A 25,529-nucleotide genomic window follows, 5' to 3' on the forward strand; every position below is an offset into this window, starting at 1 on the left:
CTCCCCATGAGGTAATTTCCTTCACTCCCCAAACTACCACTTCTATGCCAGAAACTTCCACATCTACTTCTTCACCCTAGTACTCAACCTCTGTCCAGTCACGTCTGCCTCTCTATGCCATTTAATCCTATGATCTCAGATCAACATAAAGAGCCCAGCTTATTTTCCCTGCTTTCTGTCACATACAAAATGTCTGTTCATTTTTATTTACAAACATTAGTATATCTAGAGGATTTATCCCTCATCTGCCCTGCAGAGAGGAGCCAAAGTGCTGTTCATAATTTACCTCTATTTAAAACCATTCCTCACCAAAACCACCCATCCACCTGCACAAAAAAACCCTCCCCAAACCAAAAAACAACTGACCGACCTCCCACAAACCCCACATACCTCGTAGCCATTGTCTTGGCTGAGGGAAACTGGAGATAATTTCCTTCCAATGGCTTCGATGTTGCTCCTTAATTGGGTGTAGTGGTTATTAAGGGAATATTAAATGGTCCAAATGGGAATGATCTAAAAGAACCTTCTTTACAATTCTGTGCATCAACTGACCCAGGGACTACTGGCCAATATTCTCCATATAGGTGCATACAGAATTACTGGTGGGTCACATCAGCTGACTTATCAAGAGGGTCCGATACCAAAAGGATAGCTCTTAGACTTTGTCAACTTATTGTTTTTAAGCAGCACCACAAATCTTACAGGAGATTTGTTTATTAATTCAACTTTTATAAAACATCATAAATACTTTTACATTTTTTAATAAAATCAGATATGCTGGAAAAATCCATTACTGTACATAAAAAAATTAAACAATTAAATCTCTAATTTTTTCTTCAGTGCAAGAGGTACAAACCAGGGTTTACACATCTAAAAATGACTTTGTCCCAACGTATCTGTAACCTTCACTTTGTTTTGTCTGAATTTCTGCTATTACTGCTTAGCCTGCATGCTTTCAAGGTCAATCTCAAATTCAAGTCTACAACCCTGGGGGGGGGAGTGGGGGGGGGAAGGGGGAATCAAATATGTAGCACTGGCCCTGATAACTTTGTCAAAATATTTGTAAAATGTGATCTTTCAAGAAAATAAAGGGGGATTGTGCACTCTTGTATCTGTGTATCCAGGATTTTCTTTGGGGGGGAAACTATTTTGTATTCCACTTTTGTGCTTTTCAATAGTTTTTGACTAAATTCACCAAAAGTACAAGTAATGAAGACACCAAGCACAGACATTCATAACCAGAATAATAAACTAAAAACCATGAATTCTAACCGAAGACCTTAGGTTATTTCTCTGTACAATAATGCTATGAAAAAAGTGTAAGTGCCTGAGGCCTGGTCTATACCTAAAACTTAGATCAACCTAGCTACATTGCTCAGAGCTGTAAAAAATTTCACACGCTGTGGGGGGTTAAGTCGACCTACCCCCCACTGTAGATGTAGACAGGTGAAAGGATGAATTCTTCCATCAACCGAGGTACCATCTCTTGAGAGGGTGGATTTACTACAGTGACAGAAAACCCCCTTCCATCACCGTAGTGTCTACACTACAATGCTACCGCAGTATTGCTGCAGCACTGCAGTTGTACCTCTGCAGCACTTGTAGCATAGACCTACCCTGAGTCTGCAACCTCTTGAAAATAAATCAAGAAATAAAGTCACCAACATATATGGTTATGAGCTGGATAAAACCTTGCTATGGGTGAATGGAAGGTTTGCCTCGGTATTGTGATAGGCAGACAGAACACACAGAAACTGAGAATAGACTCAGGCTATGTCTACACTATCACTTATGTTGATTGGGGTGTGAATAAGCCACCCACGGAGTACCATCAGTTACACCGACCTCAGGCTGGTGTGGACAGTGCTATGTCGGCAGGAGAGCTTCACTTGTTGGGGGTGGATTAATTAAGCCGGTGGGAGAACTCGCTCCTGTTGGCTTTGAGTGGCTCTACTAGAGATCTTACAACAGCAGAGCTGCGTCGGTACAGTGGTGCCGCTGTAAGCTCTCTAGGGTAGCCACAGCCTGAGCGAGTGACACTGACAGGCTGAAGAAGCAGATGAAAGTGGGTGGCTCACCCTGGATGACAGGTGGGGAGAGGTTTTTGGGTCAGGTGCAGACTGAAAAGACTGCTCTTGGTACTGTTAGCAAAAGAAGCCCTGGGCTTTAACAGGTGAAGGGCGTTCACTTGTATACCAGGCTGCAGGGCAGGGGAGTTCAAAATGGTGACCAGAGCTGTCAGGGTTGGCATTGTGGGATACCTCCTGGAAGCCACTTAGGGCGACGTATGCAATGCAGTGTTTACACTGACACTGCATCACTCTAACTACGTTGCCCGAAGCTCTATTCCTCTCATCAAGGTGGTTTTATTACGTCAGCGTAGCAGGCAAGTTAAAGTGGCGGGAGGAGCATTGCAGTATGTACACTTCTAGTTAGGTTGACATAAGCTGCCTTATGTTGACAAAACTATGTAGTGTAGACATGGTCTAACTCAAGCTAGAGATTTGTGAGTATGGATGGGAGTCTAGGGGTAACACTGAAATTATAACTTGAGTTAATTGTGCTTGAAGACAGACCCTTAGTCTTTAAGTCTGAAACTGCATCTTGAGGGGGCATCTCCCTTCTTTCACCTCCTAATTTTTAAACAGTGTAAAGCACAATCAAACAAAAATGTCAGCTTAAACCATGGCCAGAGGTGAGAAGCTCTAGCCCACTGACTGGTATCAGCTGGTCTTTCTTTCATTTGCTGGCCTAGGTTGATAATGTAGGCCCTCCCATCCAAGCATCCCAAAGTGCCTTGTACAGAAACAGGAAAATGCATCTGCTTTCTTTTCCTTTGGTGATTTTTGTTTGTTGCCTAACCCTTTTTAAGGTTGCTAATGTTTAGCTTAAGGGCCAATTGCTCTAACTGTGACACGGTTCTTCCCCCAGGATCAGGCTACCCAGAATTCACACTATGGAGTTCAATATCTTGCGGGGAGTCTTGGGGTAGATGACAGGAACCCTCACACTGAGGGTAAAGTAAAACCTTAAATACCTTTAGTACAATAATGGATAAAGCTAGAATAGACCAAAGCCACATAACAAGACAGAGATAATACAGGATCAGGGGATATGAGTCAACAGTGTGCCCTTGTTGCCAAGAAGGCTAACGGCATTTTGGGCTGTATAAGTAGGAGCATTGCCAGCAGATCGAGGGACATGATCATTCCCCTTTATTCTGCATAGGTGAGGCCTCATCTGGAGTACTGTGTCCAGTTTTGGGCCCCACACTACAAGAAGGACGTGAAAAAATTGGAAAGAGTCCAGGGGAGGGCAACAAAAATGATTAGGGGGCTGGAGCACATGATTTATGAGGAGAGGCTGAGGGAACTGGGATTATTTAGTCTGCAGAAGAGAAGAATGAGGGGGGATTTGATAGCTGCTTTCAACTACCTGAAAGGGGGTTCCAAAGAGGATGGATCTAGACTGTTCTCAGTGGTAGCAGATGACAGAACAAGGAGTAATGGGCTCAAGTTGCAGTGGGGGAAGTTTAGGTTGGATATTAGGAAAAACTTTTTCAATAGGAGGGTGGTGAAGCACTGGAATGGGTTACCTAGGGAGGTGGTGGCATCTCCTTCCTTTGAGGTTTTTAAGGTTAGGCTTGACAAAGCCCTGACTGGGATGATTTAGTTGGGGATTAGGTCCTGTTTTGAGCAGGGGGTGGACCAGATCACCTCCTGAGGTCCCTTTCAATCTTGATATTCTATGATTCTATGTACCAGATTCTCCACCACATCTGAGCACTGCTCAGTGCAGGGAAGTGGGAAATCTACACTAGTCCCAGTGTGAATTAGAACAACGTAACACTACACTAATTTACACTTAAGGCCTTTTGAGCCTTTATGCCAATGGAGGACCAAAGGCTGCAAGGAACCCTGCCACATGCTGTCTCTGGGCCTCTTCGTCCCTCTCTATGCTGGGGATGGGAAGGGTGGTTGGCACAAAAGCCAGTTCTGCCTGCTTTATACCAGCAGAGTTCACTGCTGGCCATTCATGGCCAGAATCTGGCCCTGAGCTTCCAGTGTCAGTAACAGTGATTAGTATGAAGGGATGAAAGCCCTGGGGCTCAACAATTTGGCTGCTGCAAGAAATCTCAAAGTAGAAAATAAATATTTACAATCTATCCCCATTCTTGTAGTACACCTGGGAGACATGTTATTTGAGGTCCTCAACACATCGTCTTTGTTCCTGTTTCACCATAGGCTGTAGTTCTGTACCATCTTCATTGTTTCGGGGGGTCTTTTGCTTTCTGTTTTTTCCCCACTCTGTTAGCTTGTTGCTGTGATTCACAAAACTCTACAAAGCAGAAATAAAGGACGAGGTCATCCAGAAATTTAAACTGTTATATAAATCAACAACCTGGTGAATCACTGAAAAGGAGTACAATTAACATGGAGCGTTAAACCCTTTAACTAGTTCAAGTGGATGACATTGGAAACTGGCTATGTCAGTGGGATGATTACAGCTGTTGAGGACAGGGCACTCTCTCTACAACCTCCCTTACTGGAAAGCTTCATTTCCCTCTGGCCCCAAGGGCATGGCAAGTTGCCCAGGGAGTTAAGGCCAGAGTTGGAGAGTCTGGCAGTAGGGGTTAGGAAAGAAAGTAGACAGCAGTGCAGTGCAGTCAGGGAGTGGCTATAAATTGCCTTCTTGAGGCAAAAATTAAAGTTATACACATTCTGGCATTTGGCAAATAGTTTGTGGTTGATAGAAGGAGAAGTCTCTCATTTGAAGAAGGAAAAGTTTGGAGGGCCAGACTCCAAAGTTTCCACACTCAGGAATGTACCGCTATTCATGACAGAACGTAAGCATGTGGTTAAGTGCTGTCCTGAAGCGGGGCAAAAAAACGAAACAACTGTCTTCTTTTGGCCAAAGGTTAAATTCATTTATAGGAAGTTTGGGTGTTTTTAAAAAAACCCAAAAAACCTGAATTCTGTGAACATTACAAGGAAAGTAACAACTACCATTTCAAATCAGATATTATGGCATTTTTCTGACAAAATCCATCGAGAGCATCCATACTGTATGGGTTATTCTGGCTGCTAAACTTATTTTTCATGGACCAGTAACACTGTCTTTGTCAAATGGCATGTGAGGAAAAATGCAGACCTGTCCAGAAAGCAGCATGAAAGGAAAGAACATCTGTCTCTTTAACCTTCCTCTCCATATGAAAGAGAAGGTATATGTACATTTAAACATTCCACATGCCTTTGTAACTAAAGCACCTTTTACCATCACTAACTACTGAACATTTGTTTAAACTAAAGCTGTCTTCCTAATCCTTCTAATGATTCTCCATGTAACATCAGGAGTCTGACACAGGAATTCCCATGGTACAGATAAACAACCCAGTGGAAAGAGACTGATTAAGTTTGCCAGACATGGATGAGGCTTGTTCAAAATTGTAGTGTCTTCAGGGCTCACCATAGCTATCTGAACAACTGCTGAAAACTAGAAGGAACATTTCTGGATGCAAGTTAAGATACATTACATCTACATTTCTAGTTTTAGGTCTTCATGATGTAGATGGGGACTCTACATACTGGGTCACCTATTAATTTGTTAAGCACCAATAATGTATTTAACCTATGCAAAACACAAACAAAGATGGTCTTTATCCAGAGAGGCTGGATCTAAAAGACTGAAGCAGATGCACTGGGAGACCCAATGGGAGATGTTAACTTTATTATATAATTTGTATCCTTTTGTCCAAATCATCTAAGGAGCTGGAGAAGGCATTTATTGTAGGTTAGTTTTTAAGGGGAGGGAGAGTTGGAGGAAGAGTGAATCTTAGGCACTAGAACACCACTTGATCAATACACTATTAAAACATATTACTGAATTTATCTGCCTGCTAATGTGTCTACGTTACTGTCAAGAGTTTACCAGTAATTCTTGATCCATGAAATATGGCTTCTCTGGAGATCCATCATTTGTTTCCATATCAACAGCAAAACAAAAAAACAGGGCATCCATGACCACTTCGAATACCGACAAAAAGCTGTGGGCTACCAAGCAGGCAAAAAGTGCAACTAGCAACAGAGGAACTACCCATACATGGAACTCACGATGGTAGTTAAATGCCATTAACCCTCCAAAAACTGTGAAACATACAACAAACACCTGTATAAAGGGGAAAAAAAGGAAGCAGCTATATTACAATATGCACCAAAGCTACAGCAAATATTTTATTGGCTGATGTTTTAAAGACAATTTCTTTCATAAAGGGGAGAGAAGGCTTGAGATCAATCAATTTGAAACTATCTACCTGTTCACACAGGACACATGTGGGTACACAGATTTACTATCATTGTTATTCTTGTCCTCCCATCCATCTCCCTTCCATATGTTTGTTATACCCACTTGTCATGCCTTGTCTTAAGTTCTAAGGGGCACTAACTCTCTCTTACTATGCATTTGTACAGCATTTAGTGCAATGGGGCCTCTGGATGCTTCTGTAATACTAATGATAATAATGAAGTAAATATAATAAGCAGTGAACTAAATTCCTCCAACAAAAATGCAAGAACCTGATTCTCCTCTCACCAAGCCCATTTTACATCAGTATAACTCCATGACTTCAACATGACTACTCCTGATTTAATTAGTGTATGTGAAAAGAGAATCAGTCCCTAATCTTTGTCTTCATTATTACAGAATTCAGCCTATAGTTAGTCTATAATTAGGAGTTTATTCATGGACTTTGTAAATTACAGTCTCTTACCTTTCCTAGAAAAATGATGAAGTCTCCAAAGCAATTAATGAATGCTATATTAGCAGAATTCTTTGCTAAAATAAAGAGAGCATCCTTTGCTGAGGTACAAAAATTTGTCCCATTTATGGCCGTTGTGGTGTATACATGCTGAAATGACAGAATAAAAAGATAAAGTGATTGGAAAAAAACGTAGAAATCTTTTAATCTGGAATTTACTACAGGAAAAAGAAAGCTTTAAAATATCTTTGGAAATACTGATGTTGTGCTTGCACATACAAGAGTTATTTTGCATACTCTTGCAGTTTAACTTCAAGCAAGTATAACTATGCCTGTAACTTCAAACTGACTTTTCACATAACTTTTACGCTGGGTAAATAAGGACAAAAGTAAAATTTGTATTTCTGAAACTACCTCTTTCCAATTTCTTTTGGACCGATGAAGAGCCACCCCCATGTCCTTTGGTAATGAATAACTAATATGACATGTAAATTACAATGAACCTCGTATCTGGACATATGTCATGCTGGCAGCCTTTTCTATGTATATGCCAGCTAGAGTGTTGTAGTTGGTAAACTGTATAAGTGAAACAAAAGGTAACCCTTCTTATTACACTTTTCATATTAAAAAAATCAATGATTAAACAAGTTTTATGTGTGACCCTTTCACTTACTATTGAGCCTTTGAATTTTCATGGACCCATAACCATAAAAAAAACCGCTTCACAGAAAGACAGAAGAGTAATGGAAGAGTGGCAGGGAGTGTCGGGACTAGATCAGTTGGTCCTATGAGGGGAAAACTTATGTTGATTTCAGTGGAAATTGCGGGCACTCAGGATTTTCAAGTAGGTACCAAGAATTTTGCAAGATTAATATTAATTGTCTTCGGGTGGAGTTTTGCAAAGGCAGACTGGAGGATAGGCTTATAATCTACTTCTATAGGATTCTTCTAGCATTTTTTCAAAATAGCTTATATCAACATAATGGATAGAAATCATCAATGAGGAGTTGAATTAGTATCTGAATAAGGAGCAGGAAAAACTTCACTCTTGATATATAAAACGTAGTTATTCTATACTAGTTTTTGAGAAAAAAAGACAGATTATACAGTATTAAAAACATTAGTTAAGTTTGGCATGCTCACTAAGACTAACATCATGCAAGAGTTTTTGTGCAAAAGGAAGTTGACGGCCCCACCATTTATTTAGGGATTAGAATACCTTCTGCTTTGCTTGTGAGTGAAAAAAATTCTCCGCGTCTGTTGAAGAAAATATTTATTTCTGGTCCAACTTTCCACTTTTTCTTATTATAAATCAAAATGCAGAACTGCCCAGCACAGCTTCTATCTCCTTTACATATTCCTGCGATGCCCAGTTATATTCCATACCTTGATAACTAACATCTAGGCACCAAGTCCTGCTATAATATAAACTGATATGACAGTACCTTAAAATATTTTAAAAAGGGAATTCACAAAAGCAAATTAAGACTTTTAGTATAAATGAAGTAGCAGAATATTCATTTTATCTGATGAGACAAGGGAAATAATTTCAGTTCCTAAATCAGTGAAACTACACCGTGGGGACACGTAAGCAATGATGCTCTTTCACTGGGAAATTGTTATATAGCACCAAATGTGTTCCAAGTGCTTCCACAGAGCTTAAAATAATTAATATCAAGACTGATTTCTACAGCACTGGGCAATACATACTTAAGACAGCAGAATGGACACAGACCACTATGTGGAAGGTTTGCATGAATATCTGCTTGTTCATATTATTTAAATAAGTAGGTTAGAAAAACAGACTCCTGTAGTAGACAGTTTCATTTGTACTCAAGCTGCTCCTTTCCCTTGCCAGTACTGTAACAATGTCTGTGCAGGGTATAAAAATATCAGCTAACATATCTATTAATAATAATAATAATTAGCAATACTATGGGCATAGCATGTCTTCCATCTGAAGATCTCAATGCACTTTACAAACTTTGATGGATTTATCTAACACTGTGACACTATGTGCCTTCAGTATCATAAGCGTAAAGGCTATGTACCTGCTCCTGCTCCATTGACGTGGATGTGAGTTTTGCCATTAACTTCAACGAAAGCAGGATTGGACCCTATTTATATAATTGGCACAGTCTCTTCTCTTGAATATTAAAAGAACAGTATGCACTTTTCATTGTACAAACCCTATTTCCATCCTTCAAAAGACAGAAGAGCAGGTTTCAGCTCTGTTGGGTTGTGAATACCACCTGCATGACGATTTATAGTTCTACAAGCAACCACAGCAGACACAGAAGCAGCAGCAGCACCATTTACTCAACACTCTGAAATCTCAAAGAACCGTATAAACGTTAACTGAATCACCACAACACCCAGCAAGGCAGACAGGTAAGTAATGATGCAGTATTACAGGAGTAAAAAGAGGCACAAAGCGATTGAGTGAGTTGTCCAAGGTCACAAAAGCAGTCAGTGACTGAGGCAGGATTGGAACTCGAGAGTTCCTGGCTTTCACAGTGCAGGCTAAATCTCACAAACCAAGCTATCTCCATGCTTTGATCAAATTTATAGTTACAAAATAAAATGTATGGTTTAGAGAGCAATTCCATGCACTTTAATCACATTTTACTAGTTTATTATACAAACAATGAAATAACACATTGGTCCCACACATATAAAACCTCAATCTCACAGTTCAGGTCTCTATGGTCCTAATCCATTAAACCACTTATGTACCTGCCTAATTTTAAGCATATGAACAGGCCTACTGAAATAAACAGGACTACCTGCATGCTTGACATTATGCACATTACTGGAGGGTTTTGTTGGATGGTGGCCTTAGCCACTGTGAAGAACTGGGGTCATTACGCCTGTACAATTTAAGAGTTCTGGTTGGTATTGTGAAGTGAAGATTTAGGAAAAACTGCTGTATCACAAGTGTCTATATGCATGTGGAGCCACCACTGCTGGCAGGTACACACCAAACTGATACAATGTGGGTGCTTAGGACTCAGTGACCCTAGTCAGGTATCAGAGTAGCAGCCATGTTAGTCTGTATCCGCAAAAAGAAAAGGAGGACTTGTGGCACCTTAGAGACTAACAAATTTATTTGAGCATAAGCTTTCGTGAGCTACAGCTCACTTCATTGGATGCTGTGAGCTGTAGCTCACGAAAGCTTATGCTCAAATAAATTTGTTAGTCTCTAAGGTGCCACAAGTCCTCCTTTTCTAGTCAGGTACAAACACCTGGGTACAATGAGTGAGCTGCATCTTTACAAAACCAGTTTTGGCTTAATCCCCTGAAGAGTGGAAGAACGAAGGAAGGAAGGAGCAGTGGAAAGTTAACTGAAAGGTAGAACAAAGGAAGTCAGCAGGGTTTAAAAAGCAAGCCACACAGGAATATGAGAGCCAGACAGGAGGAAGAAGAAAGGGGGAGGAGAGAGTAAGGTCACCCAGCATGTAGCAGCCTCATGGGACAAAGTGCCCTGACCACTTTTCTGAGCCCAGATGGCCCCACGGCCTCTGAAAACCCATGGGACTCCGACCCCAGCCCAAAAGAATGCCCTGGAGTGATGAGGAAACTAAGACAGGGACATGAATTTAGTGTTTATTATTTTATATGAGCTACACTCTAGTGTTTTACGTGATCAAGTATAAAAGAGAATAAATGTGTTAGACATGCAGACTCTGTGTGCATGTTAACTGCTTCACAACCGCTGCATGCACCTTAGAGAGTTAAACTAGAAACCAGAAGCTTAACCCCTTTGGGGTGGAGTTCTTGGAGAGGGTGTGTTTAACAACAATGTAGCTTGAGGGGTCACCACTGCACTCAGAGGGATTAGGCAGCTGGACAGCAAGTTCCAAATCACAAGGAGGTGCCAGATGGAAGGTCTGAGCCCTGAAAATGTGCCTAGGGATCCAGAAATGGAGAAATGGCTGGACTCCATTCATACTCCAGGGGCTTAAAACACACAGGAATCTAGAGCGAAAGAGGCTTGGATTTCCCTCAAAACAGTATTAGTGAGTGGCTGAAAAGGGGAACTTGCTAGGATCTGCGACAATCACCAGCAACCAACACAGACAGAGACAGCCAGACAGACAGACAGACAGACAATAGCTAAATCAGTGTCCCCAAACTGAGCAGTCAAATTAGTTACACCCCAGAAGAGCTCTCTTCCTTTTTGGACATTCACATTTACATTATGCTCAACCTAACACCTATTCGGAAAGAGCGGCCCAAATCCTAAATCACAAGGAGCATTTCCAACATGTTACGAAATCTTAAACGTTCCATTGTTTTCTAGTTATTGGGAGTATTCACCAACTCATTTCCTTTCAGATATATTTGCTGAGTAAGAGAAGGTAAATCAAAGTCAATTTAGAACTTGCTTTCATTTGGAAACAGGCAATATAAATATGTTTTTCAATAGATTTTAAACTTTTCCCTTAGTCACTAGCTTCTGTTTAATACACCAGTGATTTTGCATTAGCGCAGTCCTTCCCAAAGCTACAGGCAAGCAGTTATGACATCAGAGTTGCGCCATAAATCAAAGGGCCTGGGATGTCGTAGATAAGACACAACCTCACTCCTTCACTAAAAAGAGTTAATGTACCACCACCACCTTTGTGAAGAACACAGCCCTCTTAGCTTTGAAGCCTGGGAACCAGACATATTTCTCAGTATCAGGACAGATAAAGAAGGAATGTGAATGTTTACATATTTTCTAATACCACAATATGCAAGAAAACTATTTAGAAAAACATCCTTCTATACTTCACAACACAGAATGTCAAGGGTCTTGGAAAAACTGACATGCTAGCTTCAAGAGAAAAGCACTGTGGCAGAGATCCAGGCTGTAAATTCCCTGTTTGTTGAGAATAATTGCTACTTTGTGTAACAGCTGAATGCAGTCCTCCATTGAAGGACTGGCTATAACGAAATGAGCTCAGTGAAAAAGAATTGCCATCGCAACAGAGTCATCTTAAAAAAGAAGCCAAAACCAAGCTGTTCAGATATCCCACTTCAGCTTCTTCTGCCCAGCCTGGCCTGATTTTCTCCTTACTGCAATAGAGCCACAGAGTCAAGAGGGCTGGCCTGAAATGTGGTGGATCTGAGTTTGAATCCTGCGTGCCATAGAGACATGCTCAGAGAATGAAAGCTGGATAAATAAGAGACTATGATGTCACTCTGGCTAGCATACAGAGCAGTATCAGAGCAGACTGTGGAGGAAGCCATGTCATGCCACCTTTGAATAGAGGGAGGAAACAGAACAACACAGGGCCTTTGAGAACCACAACAGGGAGGAAATGCAGGACTCCTTTGGAGCCTTGGAAAATGCCATCTCTTGAAGTCTCAGGAAATTAAAAAGGGCTACTTATCCAAAGGGCTGCATTAAAACAACCAGGCCACCAATATTGCGGCCCTCCAACAACTTTCCTGATGTGCCCCACACAGACTCACAGGCCCACCTTTCTCAACTCCTTGATCTTCAACCCTTTCCACCATTGAATCCTTGCCCCGCTCAAAGGACTACTCATGCCCCTCCACTGTCTTCTTGTTCTTTCCCATGCATGTAATCTAGTCCCTCCCTGGCTATCAAAGACAGAGCAGTACTGATAGCACATTCTCTGTCTCAGCCCCATCCCTCTCCTTCAGCAATTCACTGCTGCATCTGGGTTTCCTCTCAACCCTGGGACCTAACCATAAGGATCCTGCCTCTATCAACCCCGTAGCCATAATATATTTCTATATTAATTACTAACAATGTTCTCTGTAGTTAGTGCTACATGGATTTTCATTTGAATGTTCTCAAATAAACCTGCACTGAGCCCCAGCGTAGCTCAGGAGCTACCCTTCTGAAAAGCACCGTTTCTGAATTCCTTGGCACCTGCTTCCTTGTTTTAAAAAGGAAGTTCAATTTGGCAGACGCTAATGGACATTCACAGATCACAGTCAGGTCTATGAACTACATTTGCTATTAACTGAGAGCTTATTATGGGGTCAAAAGTTCAGTTCAACCTGCATCAATGGAAACATAGGCCAGTGCAGTATAATTGTTCTCTGCTCTCCACATGGTAAACTATACAATAGAATATATAAAACTGAAGGAGTTTTTATTTCCTGTTGAGGCATTTATGAAGGCCCTTAGGGAAAGCAGACAAGCTTTTTTTTTTTTTTTTTTTTAAATGATTTAACTGAAACTATTCATTCTTTTAGTTGACTCTGTTTTTTGTGAAGCCTGAAAACTCTAGCCTACCATCTAGTAGCAAATCTGCCAGTGACATTAAATACAGTATTTTTGGGAGGATGGGGACGGGAAGAGCTATTTGATGAGGTAAGACAGTAAGAATGTTTGGCAGTCTGCAGAAGAAAGTGTATTTACATTAGCGTTTCTGGATTTTGTCTGCATCCACATCACTTTTGCACAAGGTATTTTAATCCCATGACCACAAAGCTCTTGCCAGACTGCCACCCAAAGGTTTAAAATTACAGAAGAAAGCCCACCAGTAGACATGAACATGATTGTTAACCAGGGTTACTATTACTTTTATATTTATACACTAAGGCAGTTAAAATAATTTCATAATTTTGCTGAATTTCAGTGCCAAGAAACGGTGAGCCATAACACTGGCTATTATCACTAATGGCCACCACAAGGTTCTATATGACATTGCAACCTCAAAATCATGGTACTGATCAGAATACAGAAACCACACACTTCTCAGCAATTTCTTCAGAAATCTGTGTGCTGCACTTTGGAATGGGTGCTTGCCAGCTGGCTGCAGATCAACCCAAACCGGACACAGAAAAGCAAAATTATACTTCTGGTGATGTACTGTAAAATAAATTTACTGAAACAAGACTAAGGAAGGAGATATGTCTTTGAAATACCCAAAGTTAAGGCACTGCCACAACTATTTAAGAGAGGAGACAGAAATTGTGACTACCAAACCAAAAAAAAAAAAAAAAAAAAAAAGAGGGGGGGATTATTTTTATGGAAGAGAAATTTCAATCCACCAGATTTTACTTGACATGATTTGGATAAGTTTCTCTGGGCCTTACTGAAACCATGAATGCAAGATGATGAAAAAATCTATGGTAATTCTAACAAGTGTTGGCAAACAGAAGGATAATGATTTTGTATTCATAATGCACCTTTCATCCAGATAGATCCCAGAGAGTTTTTACTAATGTATTATACACATGCAAATCAGAAATACAGCAGCTTATGGGTGAACTGTTTAACATAGTAACGTTACGCCACAGGACAGAACCCAGTTGCAAGTACAGAGGGAATTTAGGCAGGCAGAATGTAATTACCCAAATTGTAGTCCAAACAGGACATTGGGTTAATACTTCTGCTCATGAAGAAAATGTCATTGGATCTTTAATGATTATAAGCGGCCACTACAACAGAACTCTATAGTCTGCACATGTTGTAACTATTAGTGACTAGGAGTAAACCAGGTAATGGCAGGATGTCTTTGAGAGTATGTCTACATTGCAATTAAAAACCCACTGCTGGCCCATGGGGCTGTTTAACTGCAGTGCAGACGTTCGGGCTCAAGCTGCAGCCTGAGCTCTGGGATCCTCCCACTTCGCAGGGTATTAGAGCCTGGGCTCCAACCCGAGCCTGAACATCGACATCGCAATTAAACAGCCCTTAGGTTAAGCCCCGCAAACCCGCATCGGCTAGCACAGGCCACTAGGTTTTTTATTGCAGTGTAGATATCCCCTTGGGTATCTCTTGAGCAAGGTCCTTAGAGATCTGAATGAGACTCAGAGGAGTGCTTTGGGATTATGATTCACTTCAAGAAGGCTGTGTCTGAACTGAGCTGGGGGGAGAAGAACATAGACATTACTATATACCAGCTGTTTTCTAGCCTAGGACCTGATGCTTTGAGTTAGTGAACTAAAGGCAGAAGAGTGGAGATAGTGCAGTGCAGATAATCCTAAAAATCCACAGACGGGACATTTATTCAGTGAACAGGCCTTAATGGAAGGTCTAGGGAGAAGGTAATCAGTAGGAGGTTCTTATTGCCTGAGCCATTTTTTAAATCTGTGGATGAGTGAAAGGGCAGTTATAATCTCTTTCCATTATTTAGAGATATAGCATCCTGTTCATGTTTTGGTATATTTAATATTAATGTCATGTTGTTCTGCACATCCAAGCTACTGTTTCTATTCCACATGCAGGTTTTTACATATTGCATGTGAACAAATATATCTTTTGGACTGTACCATATAGATAAAAGGAAAGAAAAGCAGAATAAGAAGCCTAAATGGATCCACACTTGAACAACATTATGTTGTAACAGATGCTTAAGCGGGGGATCACCAAATCCACACAGCACTGGACAGTTAAAATAACATAGTAAAATACCCCATGGCTGGCAATGGGCTAATTCTCCACCTGTAGGAGATGCACATGACAATCAGGGCCCAAGTTTAAAATCTCATCTGAATGATGGCATATCCAACTGCACAGTGTCCTCTGACAACATAACGTGCCACTGGGTTGATACTATCTCACAGGTAAGAGGGCTATCATCTGAATTACCAACATTACTTCCTGGGGCACTTGCTATTCCTCTGCAAGTTTCCCATCCAAGTACTGACCCTTTCAACCCTGCTTAGCTTGCGAGATCAGAATTTGTGTCATTCAGATTATTTAATTCCTCCTCAGAGACAGGAAGGAGAAGAAAATATCAGTGTTGGAATGATGGGGAGAGATTTGTAATCATTTTTTAAAAATGTGATTTCTTCCCACCTATCAGAGTTCTCAATGGATTTCTTTTTAGAATTCCCAGGTAACGATGCATTTGGTAAGGGAATATTATCGCTGATGAACAAGACTGGGACAAAGGACAAACACAGAATGGAAAATGTCAGTACACACAGTAAGTCTAGGGTCAACTTCAATGACAACTGTTCCACATTTGAGTAACTAAAACGCCTCTAAAAAAAAATCTGAAAAGTACTGAAAGCTTTAAAAATATCAGAAATATACAGACAGACCAAATTTTTAAAAATGAGTGCCTAAAGTTAGGTTCACACCTAAGTCCAAATTAAGGAACTAGATAGGTGGCACTCAGCAACTTCCACTGATTTCAATGAGAGTAGCTGAATGTTCAGCACTCTTGAAAATCAAGCCACTTATTTAGGTGCCTAAAATTGGGCTTGTATTTTTGAAAATCTTGGTCACAATTTTGTGAACTTGAAGCCTGGTTCATATTTATTTACCTAATCAGCCCCCCAAAACCTGCATACACCTTATTTTGTGGGAGGAAGGGGGGAAGGATTAGACAAATTGCTTATCCTGCATAATACACTAACCTGTGCTCACTCTTACTTTTCATACAGCTATAACTTCTATAGGTTACCTTACAAAAGGTTTGTGGTTATCTTCTTTTCTAACCTTCTCCTATATGCTATGTTGCTGTGGTTTTCAAAGCTGAAGCCATGGTCATCTTTGCCAAAAACATACCCAAACAAACAGTTTAACAACAGGCACAGTAATATGATCTTGAATTAAAAAAAACAAAAACAAAACAAAAACCTTCAGTTTTTTATTTTTTTTAAATTCTATTTTTTACTACAATGGCCAAGGAAAATAACAGGAAATCTTTTAACAAAGTGAGAACTGAAGCACAAGCCTTTGACCCAAGCAAACAGCATTACAATAATTAGGTATTCTTGTAACAAACACATAAATAACATACAACAGCAGCTGGAGAAAGCAAATGCTTTTATATTGGCTATCATCTTTGAAGGGCAGGAAGCCAAGGTGAAGGGTGACAATAACATGCTTGGAGTCTAAACTAACTACAAGGCTCTTAACCAAGTCAGTGACCATGAGATCTAACCCAGAATGTAAGCCGAGAAAGTTCACCCCACAGAACTAATGATTTTCTTGAACAAGAATTTAGTGTGGTCTGGACTAAGACATACCCTATTTCTTCCAAGCCATTCAGCATTCATTTTCATTTATGCAGCCACTTTAAAACAGCAAAGTGCAGCTCTAGCAGAATCTGATTTAAGAGTTATCAAAGCTCAACTTGTACTGCCCAATGGCATCTTCAGAACTGTAGCTTTAGAGGGAACTGGAGTAAAACTAGAAGATGTGGAAGAAAGGACCAGGAAGAAAAGAGTAGAAGTCAAGTATTTTAAAACTGGCAGTATGTAGAAGATCAATAATTTCCAATAAAAACACTTCGGAAAATAACAGTTAAAAAAGTTATCTTTCTAAGAAAGGGAATACTGTATTTTGTGGATGCCCCATTTTGGTTTATCTTCCAGATATAATAATACTGAAAATCAGAAAAGACCAGTGAGAGAGTTTTTTCTTTTAGTGGAAGCTCCCAGGGTGGACAGTTATTTATCCATCTAGATTGTATTATAAACTCTCCAGGGCAGGCACCATGTATTTTGCTATGTTTGTATAGTGCCTGGCACAATTAGTTCCCTAAACTGAATGCATAAGGCCTCTAGGTACTGTTTATCCTATAAACACAATAATAAATAATAAGCCACACAGTGTCCATGAGCCAGCAGGAAGCTGGACATCAATTAGGCTTCTTGCATCCTCTAAATCCTCTATTTGGGCCCCCTGCATCTCAATAGCCTGTCACCTGACTGTCAGAACTCTCTGGTTTTCTAACCCTTGAAGACGGGGAAGGCCCACTGTAGCTTTTCTAATAAGAACTTTCTAAACTGGGGTTCTAAACTTGGGGTCAGTACCCCCCAGGGGGTGGCAAGGTTATTACATGGGGAGTCATGAGCTGTCAGCTTCCACCTCAAACCCCATTTTGCATCCAACCTTTATAATGGTGTTAAATATATAAAAAAGTGTTTTTTATTTATAAGGGGGGGAGGGTTTGCACTCAGAGGCTTGCTCTGTGAAAAGGGTCACCAGTACAAAAGTTTGAGAACCACTGTTCTAAATTATCAGATCTGCTACACCATCCGTTACACCCAGCTACTTGTAGCTGATTGTAATCTCCCTGTTGCTTTGCCACAAGCACCTCTGGATATGCTAGTGAAACAAACAACCCACAAAAGCCCTCAAATCTAGTTGGAGAAATGTTGCCAACACCCATCTTCAGTTTGTTTTTAAAACTCAAGTTAATTGATTGCCAGTTGACTGGGGTTAAATGTTTGTGGTGCATCCAGACTCACATGGACAAATGTGTTAGCTAACTCAAGTTAATCAGCAATCAATTAATTTGAACTAAAACAGTCTGATCACTCATCTGGCACGTCTACATTAATCTCCCTGATTTTACACACCAAGATTGTGCCTGTGTATGACAGGATTCTCCCGTACTGTAGACAATAGTCTACAACATTTAAACTAATATAGCTAGACACAATGTGGACAAAGACTCAGTGTGAAATGAACTCTAGGACACAGAGTACAATTCATTTATATACAGGCTTCGCTATATTGAATCTAACTTTACTTGTCGATTACTTTAGATATGCACTTGATATAATGTATTGTACCTGGTTAAAGTATCTGAGGCACCTTTCTAGACACCAAAAGCAGCAGAAACAGCATTTGAACATGCATCTTGCACATGCGCTCTCCTGCAAAGAAATGAAGTAACTACTTAGTGCAGACAGATTTTATATAAAACTGACATTTTACACCAACTTGCTTAACAGGACACTGCAGTTCTTCTCACAAAGCAGTCATGTAAACAGCAGAGATTTCCTTCCTGCTTATGGGAATTGTTTTTATTTCAGATCCTACAGTACTAATGATTGATGAGCTGAACATTTTTTTCCTTTGGATGGAAGATTCTACTCTGGAAGGAAAATAACTGCCGTAAGCAGCTTTGGTTTGCTAACAGCTGCATGTAGCACAAAGCACGCAGGCAAATCAGTAACTGTCAGTGTACTGATCAATGACCAACAGAAAGTCTATTTACAAATTATTATTTTTTTAAACTATATATATATATTAGAGAGAGAGAGAGAGAGAGAGAGAGAGAGAGAGTGTTTATATTCTTTGTAATTTATACAAATTTTAGTTTTATTTTTGGGCCGTTTTTCAAGTTTTTGAAATAATTGGAACCCTGTCTGACAGAAATAAAAAGAATAGAGAGATTTACACAAATGTGCGCATGCACACACAGGAAATGTCTACACAGCAGCTGGGAGCATGGATAGACATGCTAGCTCTGCTTAAGTTAGTGTGCTAAAAATAGCAGCGTGGGCATGGCAGCGGCTCAGGCTACCCACAAAAGTACAAACCTGCCTAAACCCCAGGGTACATACTCAAATGGCTAGCCTGAGCCACCACCCAAAGCCACCACAGCCACAATGCTATTTTTAGTACGCTATCTCAAGTGGAGCTAGCGCATGTCTTGTCTATCTGTGCTGGGAAGCACACTCCCGGCTGTTGCTATGTTGACATACCCATGGAGTACTTTAATTTTATTAGGAAAAGTGAAAACGGCAGGCTTAAATTCTCAAGATCACTCCTTTCAGGAAACAGTTTGAATTCTTACAAAGACTTTGACGAATATTAGCTTTATATTAAAACAAAACAGGGAAAACATCTAACATTACCTCAAAAACCAAAGTTGTTAATCCTACAGGGTATTTTAAAATATAATTATGAAATCCTATGTCTTGAGGGCCACTGTGGCATGGCCATTTTCCCCAGATGGTATTTAACGGCAAATTCCATTTGGTAATATTTGATCAAAAGCCTTTATCTTCTGCCTTCAGGGCTCAGAAAGGTTTGGTTTTGTTTTTTTAAAAGTAAAGCTCTTAGAATGGCTGTGTGACATCTTCAGGTCATATGCATAGCTGTGGAGTTGTATGGAAGCAGTGAAGGTGAGAATTTTTTAATCTGGAGTTTAATATCCTTGCAAATTTTCCAGCATTCAATATTTTTTTAAATGTCACCAAAGAATAATACCATGAGCCCAGCTGAATGGAAATACTTTGCGATGTTGTGCTGGAGAGCTGCGTTTATTAAAAAAGCAGCATGCTAATGTCCCCACAATGGACAATATTCATCCCCTTCCACATTAAAACCCAGAGGAGGAGACTCTGCAGGCTGCAATTCCTCCTGGTAATTCTGTCAGGAGGGAGGGAGGGGGCTGCCTGTAGAAAAGGCCCAGATGTCCTTCTACAAACCCATGAAACTCCAGGGACACCTGTGCAGATGCTTTGGCCTCTAGCAGTACCCTCCCCTCTCCCAGACAGCATGACTGCAATGGAGCCAAGGATCCCCTTTCTCCAGAGGGAACAGGGACATCTGTGGAAAAGGTAATACAGTCTGGGTAAGTCCTGTGAGACCACAGGAGGGATGATTTGCATCCCATCCAGTCTGCCCACTCCCCAACCACTGCCACCTTGTGGGCCCCTGTACTTTGTGGAGGGGAGTCTGCAGGGTCCAGGAATATGGTGGATTGTACTCTGGTGTGCCAGAACAGAGTGGTATCACTGGGTGGGGGATCTCCTCCATGGATTTGGGGGAACTGTCAGGAGCTCTTTAGGAGCTGTTTAGGAGCTGCACTGCCTAACTTCAGAGGAAGTCCTGTCAAGTCCTCCTCAGCTGGAAGGCTGGATGCTGGGCAGCAGGGTCATGGAAGGTATAAAAGATGATGACAACATATAGGATATACCTAGGATACAAATAAACCCTCTTTGCTAGACAATATTGGCTCATTCAAAATTTATCCAGAATTTCCAGCAACTAGCAAATCTGCTTCAAATGTACAACAAGAGCAGCAGACCATAAAGTTTCTGGGTAGTTTAATCTTGTGATTAATCTGTAATCTCCCATTTGTTCTTATGCATTATTTGTGACTTTTACACAGACTCCAGTGAATGGTCTTGTATGCTTGTGGTTTTATGAACGCCTTCACAGGTGGAAAATAAAACATATATTCTTCCTAGTAACAAAACCCTTCTTATCCATCATATTTATTGGCAAAAGGCAAGCCTCAAGGTGTTTAACTGAACCAAACATCCAAGGTTTAAGGGCAAAATTTCCATAAATGGGTGCCTAAAGTTGAGCAACTACATCCAAGTTTAAGCACCTAAAAAGAGTAACTTGATTTTCAGAGGTGCTGAGCACCCACAGCTCCCATTGACTTCAGAGAATGTTCTGAGTGCTCAGCACATCTGAACATCAAGTCCCTCTTATTTAGGCATTTATAGGGTGCCTGCAAGTGGATTCCTGCACTCATATGGAGCCCCAGTGATGTCAGTGGAGCACCACACAGACGCACTACTGCTCCTAATTTATTACAAACTGCTGATTTAGAAATAGAGCTGGACATCTCATGAGAACCAGCTCCTCCCATGAGATTTCCAGAAATAACCACCATTCGCATTCCTGTGTTATTATGGTACTTCTGTTTCCAGCAGAACCCTGGACATGCAGAAGTGCATGAAAATTAAAAAGACAAACAACAAAAACACTTAACCACACTTCTTTATGCTTTAAAAGATATGCTGAAATTCTGGACAAGAATGTGGGCTAGTTCTTATTTTACCTATTCTTTTTATATACTCTTGAGCATCCCATCACAAGGCAGGTGAAATCACCTAGAAAGGAGAGCTTTCATGCTGAAAATAAGCCATTCTTGGTAAGTTGGATTGTTTAAAAAATGATTATGATGTGAGAGTTTTAAAAAATCCTTCTGTCATCTCTAAATTGTTCCTTACTCCTCATACAAGATTTTACATTAAAAAAGTAAAAATAAATCACCTTTGATTTTCTTATTTAAAGTTAAAAAAAAATCTGATCTGAGGCAGAAAGGAGTAGATACAGACAAGGAACTATTTCATGAAGAAATCAAAATAAAACACACTACAGATCACATTTCTATTTCTTACACAGAGGTTAGTTTTTCAGTACATTTCTTTCCTGAACTTCACCCCTTAACCACTGTACTACTGTGTTACACAAGTATATACCCACCTTTTCTTTCAGGGCATCATACAGGTGCATAAGAATAATTCTTGGAATTCTCACTATTGTGATTAAAAACGACCCTTTTACAACTGTTCCTTGATGATAGCAAAAAAGTACTGATATGGAAGACAGGATCAAGTGTCGTGGTGCGCTTCTCTTATTTCTAGGGGGGAAAAACAAACAGCATTTTAAAATGTTATAGAAAGAGAAAATACAGTGAATTCTACTGCTGTTTAAACAATTAATATCTTTTATTGTTTCACTTTCTTGTAATACAAGTATTACTGGGAGGGCATATCTAGTGGAATCCCATGGAGGTCAGTCCTGAGTCTGGTGCTATTGAATATTTTCATTAAATGACTCGGATAATGGAATAGAGGGTATGCTTATAAAGTTTGCAGATGACGCCAAGGTGGATAGGATTGAAAGCATGTTGGAGGAGAGGATCAGAAATCAAACACAACCTTTGCAAATTGGAGAATTGCTCTGAAATCAACATGGTGAAATTCATTAAAGATAAGTGGAAAGTACTACCCCTTAGGAAGGAAAAATCAAATGCACAACTACAAAACGGAGAATAACTGGCTACATTGTAGTAGTGCTGAAAAGGATCTGGGAGTTATCATGGATCACCAATTGAATGCGAGTCAACAATGTGATGCGGAGAAAGCTAATATTCTGGAATGTATTAACAGGAGTGTCATATATAAGTCATGTGAGATAATTATCTTGCTCGCCTCAGCAATGGTGAGGCGTCAGCTGGAGAACTGTTTTCAATTCTGAGTGCCACGCTTCAGGAACGATGTGGACAAATTCGAGAGAGTCCAGAGGAGAGTAAGAAAAATTACAAAAGGTTTAGAAAATGTGACCTAATTAGGAAATGTTAAAAATCTGGGCATGTTCAATCTTGAGAAAAGAAGACCGAATCTTCAAATATGTTAAGGACTGTTATAAAGAGGATGGGGATCAATTGTTCTCGATGTCCACTGAAGGTAATACAAGAAGTAATGGGCTTAATTTGCATCAAGGGACATATAGGTTAGATATTGGGGGGGAAAAATTTTATTATAAGGGTAGTCAAGATCTGAAATAGGCTTCCAAAGGAGGTTGTGGAATCCCCATCAATGTAGGTTTTTAAGAACAGGTTGGACAAACACCTGTCAGGGACGGTCTAGGTTTACTTGGTCCTGACTCAGCATAGGGGACTGGACTTGATGACCTCTTGATGTCCTGTCCAGCCCTATATATCTATGATTCTATGATCATTCTGGTATCTCTTTTAGGGCCTGATCCAACTCCAGACTTTTATTGACCTCAGTTGGGAGTTGGATCAAGCCCTAAGTCCAGATGAAGGAAAACATTAGTTTAAATCTTTTACTGGATGAATTAAGTGCATAGGCCATGACTATTTTTGTGCGCTCAGTAACAGGCATCACAACAGGAAAACTGGCCTGGGGGGGAAGAGGGAGGAGAGGAAATGTTCCAAGTAAACATAAACAGTGAATGAGAATTATTCTTCCTTTGAATGACTGTGTCCTGCTTCTGTCATCTTTCTAGCCCCACTGCACTCCTAATTTGATGATGTTACAATAGGAGATCAGTCTGCAGGACTGGGTCCACTTGCTCTGAGACAGTGGTCAAACTAAAAATCAACAAACAGTCTGGCAAGATCTTACATGCAAAACTAAGATTTACTCTCCGATGTCACTGTAATGATTGGGCCAAATTTTGCTTTCAATTTTGCTGATTTAACTCCAGAGGAATTATAGTGCATTCAACAGGTTTATTTCAGATTTACAATGGAGTACATGTGAGCAGAATTTGGTCTAATGTGTTTAAAATATTATCTGGCCTACTCGTAACTGAAAATACATAAGTCTACTGCATTTTAGCGGTGATGTTTTGAGATAATAACATAAATGTTCTAAAATCTAAATATACACATGAAAATTAACTTCATGTTTTATCTTACAAGCGACGTCAGAATCCCACATGCAAGAGGTTTTTTTGTTTGCATTTTAAAGGTCACTTTAATATGAATCAGACACAAGAAATGGCATGACACAGCTCTCAAGAATTTATACTAATTAATGCTCCAAAACCAGGAAATGAACTCAAAAATAAATAAATAAATGACTGAAATCAGTCTTCTCAGCACAACAAATCCCCCCCAAAACATTTTGGGGACTTCAAATACACAGATTACTATTCACGGTAGTTACATTAGCATAAAAAGGCGAGGAGACCCTTTTATTAGCTAACCCTCAATAATAGGCTCAATGCTGAAATATTTACTCAAGTGAAAATACATTGAATTAGGAATTAAGAAAGAATCAGACCCTAAATCAGGGATCGGCAACCTTTGGCACATGGCTCGCCGGGGAAAGTCCCTGGCGAGTTGGGCCAGTTTGTTTACCTGCCGCGTCTGCAGGTTCAGCTGATCGCAGCTCCCACTGGCTGTGGTTCGCCGCTCCGGGCCAATGGGATGTGCTGACTGCCCTTTCCGCAGCCCCCATTGGCCTGGGAAAGTGAATCGCGGCCAGTGGGAGCTACAATCGGCCGAACCTATGGACACTGCAGGTAAACAAACTGGCCCACCCTGGCAGGGGCTTTCCCTGGCAGGCCGCGGGCCAAAGGTTGCCGATACCTGCCCTAAATCATAACTAAAATGTTCACTCTTCATAAGGAACTTTTGAAGGATTCATTTATCGCCTTTAAAATGAATATTTACAGAAAAAACTAAGAGCATAAAAAGGGTTTGTGTGTATGTGTGTGAGAGACAGAGCAGCTGGGTGGGGTTTGAAAAGGAAGGTCTGCAAACACATTTTTATTAAATCTTCACCACAGCAGGGATTTACACAACTAAGTCAAGATAGGTATCACAGTGCTGCAATAATCCGGAGTATATCACTGCAGTCCTTTCATAGCAGTAACTACTTTGCAGCTATAAAGTCATATTTATATATGTCTATGCACCACATTATTTTAAATAGGAAATACCAGCAAAGCGGTTGCTAATATGCAACAGTTTTGATCTTATGGCCAGGGGAGCAGCTTGAGGGATGGTGATATTTTTATGTAGAGCGAGTGCTTTGATAGCCTTTCTTAAAAACATCATTCTTATGTCAGAAATACATATGTATTGATAAACTAACAATTTCACCCCTGTACTACTGCTCTTTTCTATTCATGATAGCTTACAGTCAGACCTGGGAAAATTAAAGATTAAAGAACAGCAAGTTAAAATATTAACCAAGTTTAGAAAATATAGGAAGGCAAAGTTTACAACTCTGTTAATAGTTCATTTGCTGCTGAAGAGATAAGTATAATTTTCCTTCTCTACTTTAACAGTATTGATTAATAAGTTTGGTTTGCATAAACCTCTACAAAATTTGGAGGCTGTTGCAAACCTCCTTGGTCTACCTGAGAACTGTCATGTTCTAATGACATGTCATTATGGTTCCAGGCATGTTGGAAATTGATTTTCCTTCTAATCATGGATCAAAGCAGGAAGTACCAACTGTAAGAAAATGACCAAATTAAGAGAAAACAACCCACTAGTGGTATTTGTGTCTCAAAATTTAGTTTGCCTTGAATCAGTTATTTTATCTTTATGGATTCACACACACCCATAGCTCCAGATCCTGCAATGAGCTCTGTGCAGGTGGCCTTGTACTCACATGGAGCCCACTGAAGTCAGTAGAGCTCCAAATGGACAAGCGTCTACCTGCACAGAACTCACTGTGGGACTGAGGCCTTAGTTTAAATTTTCCTTTGATATTTTTGTTTCATTGCCTATGCATTTCTTGATTTATACAGAACAATATTGCACCA

At 40.2% G+C, this 25,529-nt stretch overlaps 1 protein-coding gene across 1 annotated transcript in view; it reads right to left on the reverse strand.

The window, feature by feature from the left end:
* The window catches only part of SLC44A3 (solute carrier family 44 member 3), a 73,389-nt gene that overhangs the window by 504 nt on the left and 47,356 nt on the right, over positions 1–25,529 (reverse strand). The window contains exons 11-15 of the mRNA XM_074961294.1: positions 21,702–21,858; positions 18,260–18,343; positions 6,767–6,904; positions 5,929–6,165; positions 4,160–4,338 (exon numbers count right to left, since the gene is read on the reverse strand). Of these exons, the coding sequence (XP_074817395.1) occupies positions 4,198–4,338; positions 5,929–6,165; positions 6,767–6,904; positions 18,260–18,343; positions 21,702–21,858 (757 nt within the window). The 3' untranslated portion in view covers positions 4,160–4,197. The remainder of the gene's footprint in view (positions 1–4,159; positions 4,339–5,928; positions 6,166–6,766; positions 6,905–18,259; positions 18,344–21,701; positions 21,859–25,529) is intronic.

This window comes from Natator depressus, chromosome 8 (genome assembly GCF_965152275.1).
Source record: "Natator depressus isolate rNatDep1 chromosome 8, rNatDep2.hap1, whole genome shotgun sequence".
Taxonomy (NCBI): domain Eukaryota; kingdom Metazoa; phylum Chordata; order Testudines; family Cheloniidae; genus Natator; species Natator depressus.